Source organism: Melanerpes formicivorus, unplaced genomic scaffold (genome assembly GCF_026170545.1).
Source record: "Melanerpes formicivorus ecotype bairdi unplaced genomic scaffold, bMelFor1.0.p_v2 SCAF_112, whole genome shotgun sequence".
Lineage (NCBI taxonomy): Eukaryota > Metazoa > Chordata > Aves > Piciformes > Picidae > Melanerpes > Melanerpes formicivorus.
This window is the reverse complement of record NW_027142464.1, coordinates 703,702-720,247: the sequence shown is the minus strand read 5'-3', so window position 1 is coordinate 720,247 and position 16,546 is coordinate 703,702. Positions and strand designations below refer to the sequence as shown.

The window sequence follows — 16,546 nt, the reverse complement described above, 5'->3', positions numbered from 1 at the left end:
CACCTCTTGGCACCTCAGGATGCCAGCGAGGGGAGGTGGCATTACAAAGGGAACATAAAAGCTGGAGGACTGCACCCTTGGCTTGATGCTGGAAATGCAGTGATATTTTCTAGCCCACATCATCCTGGAGGTCAAGACTGGATGACAGCTTGGTCTAAAAATACTCAGAAGGGGAGGCTGAGGCTGTTGTTGTTGCTCAGAGCCCCCAGAGCCCCAGGTCGTGGTTGAAATCAGGGACAGATACCTGCCCCAGGACATGGCTCAGAGCAAGCCCCTGGCAGTAACAACGACTGCAGCATTCCCAGGGAAATTCACCCAAAACCACCTCAGGGGAAGCTCAGTCCCACCTCTGATGGAGGAACCCCAAAGCCAAACCCACAGCGTTTGATTTGGGCCAGGCCCCTGCCCGTTAGCCCCCCACAGAGAGGACCGGAAGCCTCATTAAGCAGCCAATTAGCAACAGCTGACTCCCAGCAGCATCAGCACCCACGAGTGGCCCCATCAGAAGTGAAGCTCTGGGGACTTTACACCACTGTCTTCCTCCCCGAGCCCCCAAGGCCGAGCGGGAGCCTTGGTTTGGTCGCTGTTCTGTTTCAAACCTGCCCTGCCTGAGCTGCGCTGCAGATCGACAGCCGGGTAGCGCCAGGCGCTCCGGGGCGCAGGCAGCCGCAGCTCAGGGAAAAGATTGAGTTTCAGATCATCAGGAAAAATGAAGTGATGCACAGGAGACAGCTGCCGGGCAGGGCTGCGCCCACAGCCAGCCGAGTCCTTGGAGGAGCCCATCAGATGTGCCAGGGCAATGCCATCCCTCGGCCTGGCCGCTCTCCTGCTGCCGCAGGCACCCACAAGCACGAGTGACCAGGGGGGCACCAGCACAGGCTGGCATGTGGGCGCGCACAGCACATGCCTGCGCACACACATGCACGGAGGGAACCGGCCAGAGCCGTGGCTGCCAGCACGGGCAGCACCCAGGGGTAATGCTCCTTTCCCCCCCAGAAAGTTACTGCCAATTATCCCCAAACCAGCGACGCTCCCAGCCCGAGCCTGCACCTGAGGCGGCTCCGAGGGCAGCGTTACCGTCACGCTCCGGTTGCTGCCGCAGCTCCGTGAGCCCAACACAGCCAAAGCCAGAGCAGAGCCCCTCCAGCACCCCCCCCCCCCGCCAGCTTTCCCCTGCCGAAGCACCGCCGGTCTCTGCCCCCGGCCTCATTTCACACAAAACCATCGCAGCTTTGCACCGCGGGTGCAGCAGGAGCGCGGCTCGGGGGTGACCCCCAAGCAAAGAGCAAGGGCACAACAAAGCCCTGTCAGCGCCCGACCTTTTTCCTCCTCTTTTTGCAGCCCTGGGAAAAAAAAAATCAATCAGATGCAGCGAGCCCAACTCAGCTCGCATCCTGTAAGTGACTGAGCTCCGGAGGCTGGCAGCCGAAGGCACAGGCTGCCCGCGCCGGGGCTGGCAGGCAGGGACCATTTTGTGGGTGTTCGGCGCACGGCTCGGGCGATGCCGATCAGAGGAGCAGCTCTTTGGGTGGGTTTGGGGCAGCAGGGAACGGCAGCGACTCGATTCACTTGGAAAGAGGAATATCTCCGGGGGGTAACTCAGCGCCCAGAGCCCTGGTGGGAGCAGGATGGGGACCCCACAGGAGACCCAATATTTGCGTGTGATGCTGAGGCTGCTGCCAGCCCCTCGCTCCCGAGCCCGGACTCCTCCAGCAGCACCAATTCCCGGAGCTCGTTTCTGGCAGTAAATAACCAACCGCGATTAGAACCGCACCGGGGGAGCGGAGACCTTCCCTCCCCACAGCCTCGGCAGAGACACCCAGCAAATCCAAAACAATCCGAGCGGGTTTTTGCTCACAGCACAGCTCGCACCTTGGTTTATTTCCATTTTCTCTAGCTCAGGTAACTCGGCGCTGCCCTGCTGCCCACCCAACGACTGAACGGGGTCGGTGCAGGCAGAAACATCCCCGGGACAGCAGCGGAGGGAGCGCCGCGGACTTTGTCCCCCGCAGACCCCTTACCATCGCCACCAGATCCCTTCCATCGCCATCAGACCCCTTGCCATCGCCACTAAATCCCTTCCATCGCCATCAGACCCCTTGCCATCGCCACCAGATCCCTTCCATCGCCACCGGATCCCTTGCCATCGCCACCGGACCCATCACCACCGCCAGACCCCTTCCACCGCCTCCGCGATGCCGGCCGAGCCCCTGAGCCCCGAGCCCGGCTCCCGTAACCGACCCCCCCCGCACCCAGCCCGGGAACTGATCCCCGCAGACGGCCTCCCTGTGCGTTAATGAGAGCGGGGAGCGGCGGGCAGCGCTGGGGGAAGCGGCGGGGAGCTGGGGCTGGAGGAAAGTTGCGTTTCACCCACCTAGAAGCATTTTGGATGCGGCTGCCTCGGCTCGGTGCTGCTGGTGCCTCCCGCTCGCCCGGCTGGGCTGCGGGCAGGGGCGGGAAGAGGCGGGCAACCCCCCCCCGCAGCCCCTCTCAGCCGCCCAATGCGCTGCCAGCCCCTCACCGCCGCGCCCGGCCCCGCCTCGGAGGTGCCGGTGATCGCACAACCGGGGGGGAACCGGGAGGGGGCGGAGGGAAGGGAGGGGCCGGTTCCGCCCCCGCCCCCAGCACAGGGGTTGCCGAAGAGAGGAAACTTTGAGGGAGCCCCTGAGACGCTTCTCCTGCACCCCCAGATTACTCCCTGAGAACCCAGCACCGCCCCCGCCTCTGATGGGGCTGGTTTGAGGTGGTCTGGGACAGGCACCTGCAGGGATGCTCCGTGCCGGGTCCCCACCAAGGTGGGAGGGCGGACACGACAGCGGGAGCCCCCCATCCTGAACCTCCCTGGGAGAGCATTCCCAAAACGCCCCTTTGGGCAGGGTCCCACCTCCCCCCGAGACTGCCCATGATGCCAAGCAGGTTCCACACACGCTGGCACCAACCCCCCCCCCCCCCCCCCGGTCACCAGCAGACCCCTCAGCTTTTGGGGTTCAGCACCGGGAGGCTGGCACTGCCCCCGCCAGCAGCAGCCTGAGCTCAGCCCTTCCTCCACCACCCACACGGGAGAGGTCCGACACCCCCACCCCCACCCCCCCGCCAGCCAGCCTGTGGTTGCCTTTTCAAGAGGAAAATGAGGAAAAATCTGCTTGTGGAAAGAGGAAACGATCACAGCCCCCCCGAAGGAAGAGGGGAACAGGGAGGGATTTAAATGCTGCCCTCAAATCAAGCAGCTCAGAGTCAGGCAGGAGCCTCAGCACCCCCAGCCAAGAGCACAGCAAACCCCGGAGGCTAACCACGAGATGCCCAGGCCCTGCCCTGCGGCCAGACCAGGCACTTTCGGGGTTCATTCTCACACTTTCGTGCTCTGAAAAGCCTCTGAAGCCATTGGGAGCGCCTACCCCTCACCCCCTTCCCCCCATGCACTGCTGCTGGGGTAGGGCAGTCCACGGGTCCCTATCTCAGCACCCACCCGGGCTCGGGCGGCGCAGGGGCAGTGGCACAGCCTTGGGTGCCCTGCACAGGGCATTGCTCTCGGGGTCGTTAGCGGCAGCAGTAAGTTTAGCCTGGGCAGCCGCTAATCCGGGACTGACAGCCGGGCCCGCGCCGCCTGTTCCCAGCAGCTATTTAAACCTCATATTAATTTGTTTAATGTCAGCAGTAGTTTGGCCTCAGCGCTGCCAGCGCCGGGCAGAGGGGAGCGAGGAGGTGTAAAGACTAAGCTGAGCCATCCTGGGGCTCTTCTCCTGTTCCCTCTCCTCGCCACGAGCAAGTCTGGCATCTCCCGACCGCCAGCCCTGCTGGCAAGACCCAGCCGGGCCAACACGGAGCTCTGAAGCCCCACACTCCATCCTCTGCCCACCCTCACCGTCAGCCCCGAGCAGCCCCCCAGGGCGATTTCAGCAATAAACAATCTCCCTGCTCCAGCCAGTGCCCAGTTTGTGCCAGTTGGGTGGGCAGGTCCCAGCTGGCATCGCCCAGCTGAGAGGGGTTGAGCTGGCACAGCACAGCAGGGTGCGAGAGGAACGGCAGCGTGGGACGTGGCGTTTGATGGCCAGGCCTTTGTGGCCAGCTGGAGCAGAGGCTCGTGGCAGATACTGGTCACAGACCTGGCCCTGGACACCTCCTGCCCAGCTGCCGCCCCCTGGAATTCGCCAGCGACTCGGCGTGGGTCCGGCCCGGGCATAACTTGCTATATTTGTGCGTGGACCCCGGGGCTGGCTCACGGCAGCAGCACAAACAGGGTCTGGACCCATCCCACTCACCACCACCCCCCGTCCTGGACCTGGGGGCAAAGCCCACGGCCACTTCTTCCCACGACATCCTCCGTGGGATGGAGCTGCAGCTGCCCAGCGTCCTGCCTGGGGCTGCCAAAGAGAAGGGCACCTGGAGACCATGACAGCCGGCTCGGGGGGCACGACACCTTGGCGGGGGGGCAGCACAAATCAAACCAAACGAGCACCGTTGCCCAGGTGCTGCACACCCCACCAGGCTCACAGCAGTCGCTCCCTAAGCTCAGGTTGGTTTGGAGAGAGCGGTGATGGAGCAGAGGTTCCTCTGCAGGGGGGAGAGAGCCTCTCCCATAGCCCTGGCAGCGCCCAGCCTGAGGCTCCAAAAGCAGAACTGAGCAATGGGCACAAAGGAGAAGGGAAACAGACGGACAAAACCCACCGGGAAGCCCCCACCCCTTCCCCAGGTCTGCCAAGCTTCCCAGAGCCATTCTGGCTGACTTTGAGGATTTAGGCTATAATTTGGGGGTGAAAGACGCCAGATAGGATCAGCAGCGATCCACCTGGAGGACAGGGATCGGTTTTCCTCTGCTCTGTAACCCGAGCCCATCAGAAGCAGAAGGCTGAGGCGTGGAGCAGCCGCCGGCGGTTCGACCCCCAGGCTCTGACCTTTCCTGCTCCCGAGTTTGCTTGGATTAAGATAACAGATTTTCAGGGCTGGACCCTCCCCTCGGGGGGTTCCCACACAAAGGGGATAGGATTTGTGGCTCACGTTCCCCCCACGACCCCCCCCGATAAGAGGCACTCAGTGGAACCCAGGCTGCAGGTGCCCATCCCAGCTCAGGGCATCTCGAGGTTTTAATTAACTCTTCCTGAAGATCGCGCAGGGGCAAACCAGGGGAGCCGCCGATGCCTTTGTGCAGAGGGGCGACCCGCACAGCCCCTTCCTGGGGGGGCTGGGGTGTAACATCTGTTCTCCATTAAAGGGAAGCTCTGGTCTCATCGGGTTGGTAAGAACTAGGAGGAGAGCCAAGCTCCTCGGCTCCTCTGCTCCCAGCTCCTTTAATCTCCCTCCTCTCAGCAGCCCGGAACAATGTTGCCCTTTCATTAATCCCAGCTCCTGTGCAGCTTCTCAGTTTTAAACCAGCCCGTTCAGGACGTTTTTGTCGCAGGGCAAGATGCTAAAACTTTCTTTCCCCCCTTTAAAAAGAGCCTCCTGGAGGAAAAAAACCCAAAGCTTCAGATTGCTTAGACGTGTGCTGAAAATTCTCAGCCTCCAACAATGAGGCCGTGATTGCTGCTGGCTGGGTGTCACAGCAGAGGACGGCCACCACCGTGTCCCCAGGCCTCGGGATGTTAATTAGGGGCTGCTCCATCCATCATCACCCTCCGAGGGGAGTGGACTCCGGTGAGCCCCAGGCTGGAGGAGCCCCAAGGACGAGCAGCTGCTCAAAGACAGGAGCGGCCGCGGGCAGGGCTGCGGGAGAGCCGCGGCTGCCTCCGCCTTCATCCTTCCCAGGGAGATGTCTAATTACAAAGGCATCCAGGACAGGTCCACAAATAGGGTGGAGAAACTGGCTGACCTAAAAATATTTAATTATCAGGAAAAGGGATGGAAATTACACCTGAAATAGCTCCAGAGAAAGGGTGCGATGTTTTCCAGCTAATTTAGGGAGGAGTGGGGCAGAGGATTTCACCTGCAGCCACACTTCAGCACACCGAGAAACCCTCCATACGCCAGCGAGCCCCCAGCAGGCACACCCAGACCCCCTCCAGGGCACATGAGGAACGATCTCTTCCCCTTGAGGGTTGTCAAGGCCTGGCTCAGGCTGCCCAGGGCGGCGGTGGAGCCTCCATCCCCCGGAAGGGTTTCAAAGCAGTGGAGATGTGGAGCTGAGGGCCACGGTTTGGTGGTGCCCTGGCAGCGCTGGGTCAGCGGCTGGACTCGAGGATCTCCAAGCTCTCCTCATGACTGCCAGGCTCTGGCTCCCTGCCTCTGCGCAGCCGCGGCAGCGAGGGCTGAGGCAGCGGCGGCTCTGGGGGAGCTGGCGCAGAGCGTGACGAGGGCAGATCATCTCCTCAGAGAGAATTTCATATTGCTCACGACTTACTGTCTGAGAACATAAACCAGTTTAACCAGCAGACCCTAAATCACACTGACAGCTTTACACTACCCACAAACCTCTGCTCGCCCTCAGCCAGCTCCTTCCTCTCTACCTCCCCTCCCCAGTTGCCTTTCTTTCACCCCGTTTTCCCCGGGAGAGCTGCAGGCGTAGGACAGGCGTGCAGAGGAGCAGCCGAGGAGCAGCAGGCACCCAGAGGGGCACAGGACTGCAGGGATGAGCTGGACACGGGGGTCACGGCGGGGCTGTGGCAGTCGGAGGGGTCAGGGGACAGCAGCAGCCTGGCTGAGCTGTGCCCAGGGGGTCCCAGGGTGGCTTGGGCAGAGGCTGAGCTGGGCGCGGAGGATGCTGCTGGCGGTGGCAATTTTTTCCCCACACCAGGAAGAAAAGGCCTTGTGTTATTTTTAAGTGCTGTATTTTGAGCCAGGATCCTTAATCTTGGAATTCGCTGTAATTTCCTTCCATTTGGGTTGCTTTCGAGTTGCAACAACAGCGTTTTACGGGCACTTAGCTCAGGCATGCGTCACACGTGAGCTTAATTAGGAGCAGATTAAGAGCAAGGGGAACGTGCAGCCCTGGAGTAGTTCGCAGCTTCCCCAGCTCAGCAGATTGGGAAGGGGAAACTCTGGGATTTATTTTCGGTGGGAAATAAATCCATGGTAAAAGTGGCAGCTAACCACGAGAGCATCTCAGCTCCGTGGTGGCCTCTGATCCCTGTCCCAGGAGGGCATCTCCTCAGGGAGTGGGGCAGCCACTGTCTTGCTCCAGCAGGGGAGGAAGGAGAAGCATCCCACTGCATCACAGATGCTGTCACTGGGGCCTGGAGGTGCCAGGTGAAACACCAGGCTGTGCCTGTGAGGGCTGTGCAGCTGCCCTGTGCCAAGGTGCCACAGATGACCAGGGCTGAACTGGGGGACTGGAGCAGGGTGACAGCCCTCGGGAGGTGACCTGCTCAGAGCATCAGTGAAGAGCAAGGCTGGGAGCAGAGCTCATCCTTCCTGGGCTGCAGCCCTGGGCCCTAACCCAGTCCAGCCAAAGATTATCTTCATTCACGACCTTTTGGCTCTGCCCAGCGGCTTCTCTGGGTCAGTTTTTGGGCCAGAGGTTGAAGCTTTAAAGACCTTCTTAGGACAAATGTGAGGGAGCTGAGGGAGCAGAGCAGGGGGGCCACAGCCTGACAGCAAACACACTGCTCCAGGAGAATCCTTTCATCACTTCACAGCTAATCAATTTGGCTTTCACTTGAAGTCAGCAGCTCAATAAAAGCAGAGATTAATTATGATCCAGTGATTAATCCATGATCAGCTGAAGGGCTGAGCCTTGCAGAGAGTGAGCAACTTGATGGAGTATCTTCAGAGGCTTTACAAAGGGAGCAGTATCCCCTGGCTGCACAGGCTGGCACAAGGCTGCTCTGCCAAGAGGGGGTCTGGCCTGACACGGAGCCCTCAGGCCCTTTGCCCCACGTGCAGCAGCTTTTTGGGGTGTAACAAAGGCATTTAGTGAGCAGAGCTGTTCTGCCAGTGCCCAGGGTGGGGGTAAATCTCTGCCTTTCTTGCCCCTTGCAGCTGCTCCCAACCCCCCCAGCTCTGCCTCAGGAGCCTCGAGGGATGTCCCTGCACAGGGCCGGGGGGGAAGCAGGCCTGGGAATGTCAGAGGGAAGGAAATGTACAATTGCAGAACTGTGCTCCTTCAGACACCACCTGATACCACCAGCAAACACCTTCAAGACATGAGAAAACATCGAATTTCCCACTGAGAGCCCAGGTTATTCCGAGCTGAGCTGGAGAGCTATTCTCAGCCATCTGCGGGGGGCAGCCGAGGCCAGCCGAGCAGGAGGGCTCCGTCTGCTCGGCCCTCCCTCACTTGACAGAGGCTTAAAAGCATGAACCCAGCTCCTGCTTGGCCACCAGGTGATCGATCCCGCCCCGGGGATCACCTGGGCAGCCTCTGCCTCAACTGAGTGTTAAAGACCCTTTAACACAGGTTGGGCAAGGGGCTGCTGCTGGGATGCTCAGGAGAACCTCATGTGCTGCTGTCATGGCTCCTGGATGGGGTCAGGCAGGAGCGTTCCCCAACCTGGACCCCTCCACATAGCCCTTCCCCGCTCACCCCCAGCCCCTTTACCTTCCCAGCTGCTCCTTTCCCCACCCAACATCACACTCAGGAGCCCACTTGGCCGTATCCGGTGCATGCAGCTCCCTGGCCACCAGACCCTTGGCTTCTGCTGCAAAACTTCTCCTAACAGCCCCAAAAGCAGGAGAGCAGCAACCCGCTGCAGGAATTCAGGAGGAAGCCAGGACAGCAAGGGCTGGCACAGCACCTCCCCACCACACCTGCCCCGGCACTGAGGCCATCCCAGTCCCAGCCCAGCTGGTGCTGGGGCTGCTGCACCCTGATTAGTGCCCAATTAGGCTCTAATCCCACGTTTGCTCTGGTTCCAATCAGCACGGAGGATTTTCTTGCAGACAAAGGGCCACTGAGCATCGCCCTGTTTATTAAAGACAATTAAAGGATTCCGTGCATAACAAGAAACTGAAAAACATGAGACTGGCACCAATCTCCTTGGTAATTAACAGCTGAAAAGCTCCGACAGCAGGGAGCCGGGGGGAGAGGCAGGAGGAAGCTCTCTGCAGCTGACCCCAGAGATGTCCGAGCTCATGGAGCAGGGCTGTGAAGCAGCCAGGCTGTCCCTGCCCGGAGCCACCAGCTCCCCACTCCAGGGCACTGCTTTCCCCGGTGATTCTCTGGGTGTTTCAGGACTTGCCCAATGCCCTCTGGGTTATGCCAGCCCCGCTGGGAGCAGGACCATGAGCTCTTCGTTCAGCACCGCAGGCTGCAGGGACCCTGCGTGTGCTGGCTGAGCTCGGGTCTCCACCAGGGCGATGCCCAGGGTCGCCAGGCTCCCCCTGGGACTCTTCTGGGGTCTCCCCCATCTAACACCACAGCCCATCCCTTCTCCCTGGACAAACTGAGCCAGGCTGTGTGCGCTGCTGCCCCGGGGCTGCCCCAGGGGCTGCTGTGAAGGAACCATTTGAGGGGAGCAGGTTCCTCCCAGCACCCATAAGCAGCCCCATTTGCTGCCAAAATCGTGTGTGTGTGTGAGCTGGCACCCAAGAAAATCCCACTAGCAGCCCCCAGCCCCTCCTGGCTCCAGCTCCCACAGGGTCCCCACGTCCCCTCCAGGGGGGCACAGCCCACCCGCTGCAGAGCCAGCGCTGCCAGAGCTGTCACAGCAATTACTTTGCTCATCTCAGCCCTTCCTGCCCTGCAAACGCGCACAGACAGACCCTGCAGCGGCTAACTGGGGGAGCTGGGATCTTCCCCTGCGCAAGGAGCCGCGGCCGCCGTGTGGAGCCTCCCAGCGGGGGAGCTGGCAGCACAGGGAGCTCCGGTGCGAGCACTGGGCATGGCACCGGGCAGCACAGGGAGCTCCGGTGCGAGCACTGGGCATGGTACCGGGCAGCACAGGGAGCTCCGGTGTGAGCACTGGGCATGGTACCGGGCAGCACAGGGAGCTCCGGTGTGAGCACTGGGCATGGTACCGGGCAGCACAGGGAGCTCCGGTGCAGCACTGGGCAAGGTACCGGGCAGCACAGGGAGCTCCGGTGCAGCACTGGGCATGGTACCGGGCAGCACAGGGAGCTCCGGTGCGAGCACTGGGCATGGCACCGGGCAGCACAGGGAGCTCTGGTGCGAGCACTGGGCATGGTACCGGGCAGCACAGGGAGCTCTGGTGTGAGCACTGGGCATGGCACCGGGCAGCACAGGGAGCTCCGGTGTGAGCACTGGGCATGGCACCGGGCAGCACAGGGAGCTCCGGTGTGAGCACTGGGCATGGTACCGGGCAGCACAGGGAGCTCCGGTGCGAGCACTGGGCATGGTACCGGGCAGCACTGGAGAGGGTCTGGTTACATAACGCCATGGGGGGGGGGGGGGGCGGGGGCACACGGTGCAGAAGAAGAGCTTGTGACATGGATTGGCACCAGGGCACAGCTGGCTCCAAGTGGTTTGGCCCAGCCCTGCCCTTTCATGGGCACTGGCTTTCGGGGAGCAGCCTGGCACCTGCTCGACGAGGGAGCGCCTGGCCCGCGGCACTTGGGCTCAAGCCAAGGGATCAATGGTAAGGACCCCAGCATCAAGCCCACCCTGTTCCGGCCAAGTCGTCCCCCCCGCCGCAGCTCCGCTCCACCGAGCGCGGCGGCTGCAGCCCCTGCAGGAATCAGCGACCGGGGCAGCCCGAGGCGGCCCCGGGAAGATCGAGCGGCGCCTCGGGAGCTGCTTTGATGTAGCTGTAGATGTCAGTGCGGGACAGAGGTTCCAGCCGAGAGCAAGAGCTCGGCTCTGTCTAACTCAATTATTCCACTGAATCTGTTGTCTTCACAAACACCTCTGCTCCTCCCAAGGCTCCCCCCGGTGCTGACAGAGCCACGCCACGGCCTGGCCCTCACCACAGGCGGTGCTGGACGGAGGCTATCACCAGCTTGGCCAGGAGCTGCCCAGGAAGTGGGCACGGCTCCGGGGACTGCAGGCAGGTACAGTGGATGGTTGGGTTTGGGGGGGGATCAGCCTCTCTCCCAGCACTGGTGACACAAGGCCAGGTGGTGCCAAGCGCCCACAGTGCCAGGGACAGGATGGTGACACAGGTATTGTGTCAGCCAGTTGCCAGCTCTGGTCTCTGATTCACAGCCCTCTGCCCCCCCCCAGCTCATGCTTCAGGAGCTGCAAAAGGTTGCCTGTGACAAAGCTGGAACTGACATTTTTGCACCAAAAGTGTGGGGGAGAAGGTCGGGAGCAGGGCAGCCAGGGGGGTTGATGCCATCTGCAATTTTCCTACCTAAGCAAATCCCAGCCAGCAACAGCCAACTCCACCCTGAGCAGCAGAGCCCCGGGGGCTGCAGCTGGAACCCTGGACATAGGCAGGGGGCTGCAGGGGGCTGCGGGGGGCTGCAGGAGCACAGTGCTCACACACACCGGAATTCTCTGGCTCGGGAGGAGAGGAGTCCTGGGCAGCTGCCCACTGAGCCACCGCGGGTACAGGGCAGGATCTGGAAGCTGCAGGCTGGAATTTACGAGCCCTGCTCCCGTTAAACAGCAGGGGATGCTTCCAGCTGTCAGTAAATGGTGACAGACAGAGCAGCTCCTTCCCGTGTCCCAGGCCCTGCTCGCACAGAGTCACCGGCGGGGAGGGCAGGATTTGGCACATGGATGCCCATCAGCACCCGCCCCACCACCCAGGGCTGAGGGGTGAGACGCAGGTTTTGCAGCCTGCTGCTGCCTGCTGCTCCCCAAGCCCTGCAGATTTGTTTGCCAGCCCTTCAGATGTTATTAAACAAACATTTCCTGACACCGGGACCAGACTCCAACCTTTCACTGCTCCTTAGCACAGCAGCTCCTCACGTGGCCGCCCGCCGCGGGCTGCCGGGGGACAGCCAGGGCACAGGGCTGGCACCAACACAGCATCTGACAGAGTTCCTGCCCCTTCTCCATCCTCTCTTCTCACACCCCCGCCACAGATAAAGGCATTGGTCAGCTGCAAAGCGCTTGGGAAGCCTTCGGTCCTTACCCCGGCCTGGAGCTACCCAGAGCACTGCAACCACCACTCCCTGCAGAGCAGCCCTGGGGTCCCCAGCCTGTAACCCCCTCAAAGAGCAGCGGGGTCCCAGAGAAAGCTCCAGTCCCAGGCTGGGAACATGGCTCTGGGCACAGGTGTCTCCACCAGCCCCAGGAAAGACAAAGTCCCTCAGCTTGCTGCTCAATGCCACAAACCCTGGCACCAAAGGCTCAGGCGGTGCAGGCCGGGGGCTGGCACAGGGTGGCATCTGTGGGCACATTTCCCTGCTTTTATGCAGGAGAAAATCTGCAGCAGACAGCTGTGCGTGCCCAGGGCAGGTAAATGCCAACAGATGGCAGAGGGCAAGCGAGTCCATACCCTCACATGAGCTTTGTCCAACAGCACAGAACCCACCATGTGCCAGCACCCCTGCCGCCGCTGCTGGTGAGAGGCTGAGGCCACCTGCCAGCCCCCTGCAGGAACCACAGCAGCACACAGACAGGAGCCACAGCCGTCCATCCACCTGGCACACCACCCTGGGCTCTCAGTCCCCAAACCCCCCTGAGGAGCAGCAGTGCCAGTGGGCTGGGGAAGCCCTCAGAGCCCAGGCAGAGCAGCAAGTGACAGGATGCAGCATTCCCGAGCAGGGATCCGGAGCACGGAGCTGAGCAGAGCCCAGAGCAGGGGCGGGCACTGAGCTCCTACCTTGTGGTGCTGGCAGCTTGCCCTTGTTGAGCTGCTTGAGGCGCTTCTGGTGGCTCTTGCCGTTGTAGTGGACCTGCGCCTGCGCCGCGGAGTTCAGTTGGATGTTGCAGACCTCGCAGAGGGTGAACGATTGCTGCTTCTTCTCCCGCTTCAGGCGCTGCTCGGGCTGGCCGGGCGGGCAGCTGCCCACCTCCATCAGCCTCACCCCGCTCCCGGGGCTGTGGGATGGGCTCAGGGGTCGCTTCATGCCTGCGGGAGGAAGGACAGGCCCGCCGTGAGGACAGGGACGGGAACGGGAGGCCAGGTGAGGCAGGAAGCCAGCGCTGGTCCCACAGCTGAGAGGTGCCCAAGCTGCCTGCACCTGTGGGGACTCCCCAGGCAACAGCATCTGCAGCTCTGCAAGGAGCTGCATTGAGGAAGACAACTTGAGCAGCAGCATTCCCAGGAGGTCAGTGCTGGAGCAGGGAATCCCCAAGTTTCTAGCACCAGGAGACGCTTCTGGGGTCACTTGAAGGCTGTTGGCTCAGAGGCAGCGCCATGGGTTGAGCTGCAGTGGTCACCAACCCTGCAGGCAAGAAGTCGAACTGGAAGGACTTCTGTGCTGCTCTGGGGTCTGACCGCGGCAGGGCTGGCGCCAGCCCCTCGGGCATCAGGAGCCTGCTCTGGACTCAGAGCTTTGTGGGACCAGTCCCTAACCCACACACGGCCACCACGTGGAGGATCTGCCCACGGAGGGGTTGGGGTCAGCTGGGGACCCTCCTGCAGCCTTTGTCTCAAGTGGCACTGCCCCCACTGCCCAACCCCAAACGAGGATCTGGTGAGACATCCCGAGCGGAGCCTCAGAGAGGCTTGAAGGTCACCCAGGCGCTGCGATCCTGTTACCTCCTCGGAGCTGACAGCTGCCCCTTACACACACGGACACGCGGGGCCGAGACACCCCAAGGGGCCAAGTCAGCTCATCTGACCCCAAGGTGATCTGCTGCAGCTTGAGCAACCCCGAGAAGGGCCACCGGCTCCCCAGCAGCCCCTCAGGGCACCTCAGGAGCCAGGCGTGGGTGATTGCTACCCACCCAGCGCCCGCAGCCCACGGACGCGGGGGGGTCTCGTTGCGCTGAGAGCAGCCGGGACCCGAGAGGGGAGGGGGCACCGACACAGGGTGGGGAGCACCGGGCGCTGCAGCCCCGGCCGCGGCCCCGCGAGGGCGCAGAGGCTCCGCGCCCTGGTCTCCGCAACCTGGAGGGGGTCCGGGGCGAGCACCGGGACCCGGGGACAGCAGCGGATACCCCCGGCCCGGGTGCGTGGGGGCTCCAGCTCGTGTGGTGACCACCCCGGTCCTCAGCGGGTCCCAGCATCTTCACGGTGCCAGACCCGCGGCTCTCCCAGCTCCCTCCAAGGCTGGGTTTGCCCAAAGCTCTGGGAGCAGCTAGTCCATGATTAGCCCAAAGCATTCACAAGCAGGTCCTTAACCTCCTGCTTCAGCGCTCAAAGCAGAGGAACCCAAAAGAGCTTCACACTCAAAAGAAGTTAACCTGGGTTTGGGCAGAGGGGTTTAGGAGCCTGAAGTTCACAACAACTCTCTGGTACCTGGACTCTGAAGACCTTAGGCTGTTCTTGAAGCTTCAGCTTCACCTTCCAATGAACAGGAGAGGAAATGCCCAGCCCCTGTGCTTGAGATGAGGGAGAGACCATGGCCCAGCCCTGAGAGGCTCAAGGCTCCCTTAAAATGTGTTTACAAAGAGCAGGCGATGATTTTCAAGTGAAACCTCCTGGATTTGGCACACTCGGGACCGGCACAGCGGCAGGAGAGAGCCACCCCGCACCGAGGGCAGATCTCCACGGCAGAGCTGCCCAGTCCGACCATTTGTGGTCCCTGCCCGGAGCTGGCAGCGATCGATGCCTGACGGACAGGGAGCCCCGCCGCCCCCCCGGGGAGGGGCCCTGCCCAGAATAACCATTAGCAGGGCTGCGGAAAGCAGATCTGGGAGATGATCAGCACCAGGAATGCGAGACAGGACCTCGGCTGGACACGTGGAGCTCCGGGCAGGACGCGCCAGCAGGAGCAGGGCCCCGGGTGCCCTTGGCAGCCGCCCCCTCCCCGGGTATTTTTAATGCAATTACACCGGGGCCGGGAGCTAAAATTGGAACATTCTGTGGGCAAAGTCTCCCCAAAGTTCTCTCCTCTCACAGCGGAGCTGCTGCGGCTGCTGCTGCTGCTTTGATGAGCGGCGGCTCCTGCCCTGCTCGTGGCAGCCTTTGAAAGGTCTTCCCTAATTGCACGCTCGTCTCATTCACTTAATTGCTGCTGCTCCTGCTCTGCTTCTCGGGTGTCAGGGCCATAAATTCGGCCTCTCCTGGCCGGGCCAGGTGACTGCCCGCGACAGCTCCCTGCCCGACAGTTACTTTGGGTCAGATTTGCTACTTTGGGTCAGATTTTGCCTTTCCAGCAAAACACTGAGAATTTTGGGGGGGCTGCTACCCCCTTTCACAGGAGGGGAACTGAGACATGGTGAATGTTAAGTGACGCTGCCCACAGCCCCAGGGTGACTCAGCAGCACAGAGCCGCTGCATCTTTTACCCAGCACCTGATCCCACCCTGGGGGCCACGAAGCCAACCTGGCTGCTCCGTGGAGGAGCATGAGCAGCCTCAGCTCTTGGGAGGCCTTCCCGAGGGGTTCAGGGCTTCACTGGGATGAGGATTCTGAGCCTGCACCTGCCTGCCTCTGTCCAGATTGTATCCAACCGATCAGCACCAGCCACACCTCCTGGGGCTCACCGTGTCCCTCACTATCTGCCCCTTTCACCACCCTTTGCTTGGAGCCCTTCAGGGCTGTGCCAGCCAAGTGGGTGTGCAAAGCTCCCTGCCAGATGTCCAGACCTCTCTGAAATAAAGGTCAGAGCAGTCTGGGTCTCAGCACAGGGGTGAGCATGGAGTCCTCCCACGGTGCAGCATTCCTAGGACATGCTGCCCACCCAGCATGGACAGCCCCTGGCCCAACTCTGCTTCCCAGCCCTGGTCCTCAAGTCCTGGCCACTCCATGGCACACAGAGCCCCAGTCTAGGATGGCAGTACTTCCATCTCCCAGTCCAAGGGAGCTTCTCCTCCCCAGTCCTCACTGCTTTTACTGTTCACAATCACTTGGAATAACAAACTGATCCTGGGATTGCCAGCCCCCAGCACTCCCAGCAGCCAGCCTGGTGTCCCCAGCCCATGCATGGCAGGCAGCTCTGTGCAGGGAATTCATCATTTTAAGGTCAGTTTTATACTCTTGTACAGCAGCCCCTAACCTCAGGGTCTCTCCCTCTCTTCAGTGGCACCATAAACATGCTGCCAAAGGCTGTAAAGTGCTGGCAAGGGCTAGGGAGAATTTAAAATCTAGACCTTAAATCTCTGCAGTGAGAGACAAAACCTCTACAGCTCATGAGGGCACAGGGGCAGAGCTCAGCTCCTCTCCAGAGCAGGTGGAAGGGGCACAGCAGAGCCAGGCTCTGCCAGGTGAGGACACATTGCTTCATCTGCTCCAGGGTCACTGCAGCAGCTGCTCCATCCCCTCACCTCCCCAGCTCAGCCCACCACAGGCCACACTTCCCCACCAACAACCATTTCTCCTCCCAGGAGCCAGATACCTCCCAGGGCAGCAGGGGCCCTGGCAGCAGGACTCTGTCCTTGTGCTGGCACTGCCCCGAGGATGCTGCATCCCTGGGCACCACAAGAGCTGATGCCACAACACACATTAATTCTGGCCTCTGGAGAACCCCAGCTGATCTCCTGAGCACCTGGCCTGGCCTTGGCCTTGGCCTTGTCGTGCACAAGGCAGTGAGATGCCATTTCCCAAGAACCCAGCAGCTCCAGGCTCCCTTTGCAGGACCCAGTCTTGCCCCTCAGACCCCCTCTGGGGATGCCCCTGGGGCAGCTCTGTGCAGTCATCAGCAGAGTCTCTGGAAGC

The 16,546-nt window shown here is 61.6% G+C and overlaps 1 protein-coding gene across 4 annotated transcripts in view; it reads right to left on the bottom strand.

Annotated features, from left to right (window-relative positions):
* Positions 1-16,546, bottom strand: part of LOC137455841 (zinc finger protein 385C-like) — a 58,478-nt gene that overhangs the window by 25,983 nt on the left and 15,949 nt on the right. For 3 of the 4 annotated variants that reach the window (XM_068166960.1, XM_068166961.1, XM_068166963.1), the window contains exon 2: positions 12,603-12,851. In XM_068166960.1, coding sequence (XP_068023061.1) covers positions 12,603-12,851 — 249 coding nt within the window. Of the gene's footprint in view, positions 1-2,374; positions 2,438-12,602; positions 12,852-16,546 lie in introns of those variants that run through there. The other variant, XM_068166964.1, reaches the window with a different exon arrangement.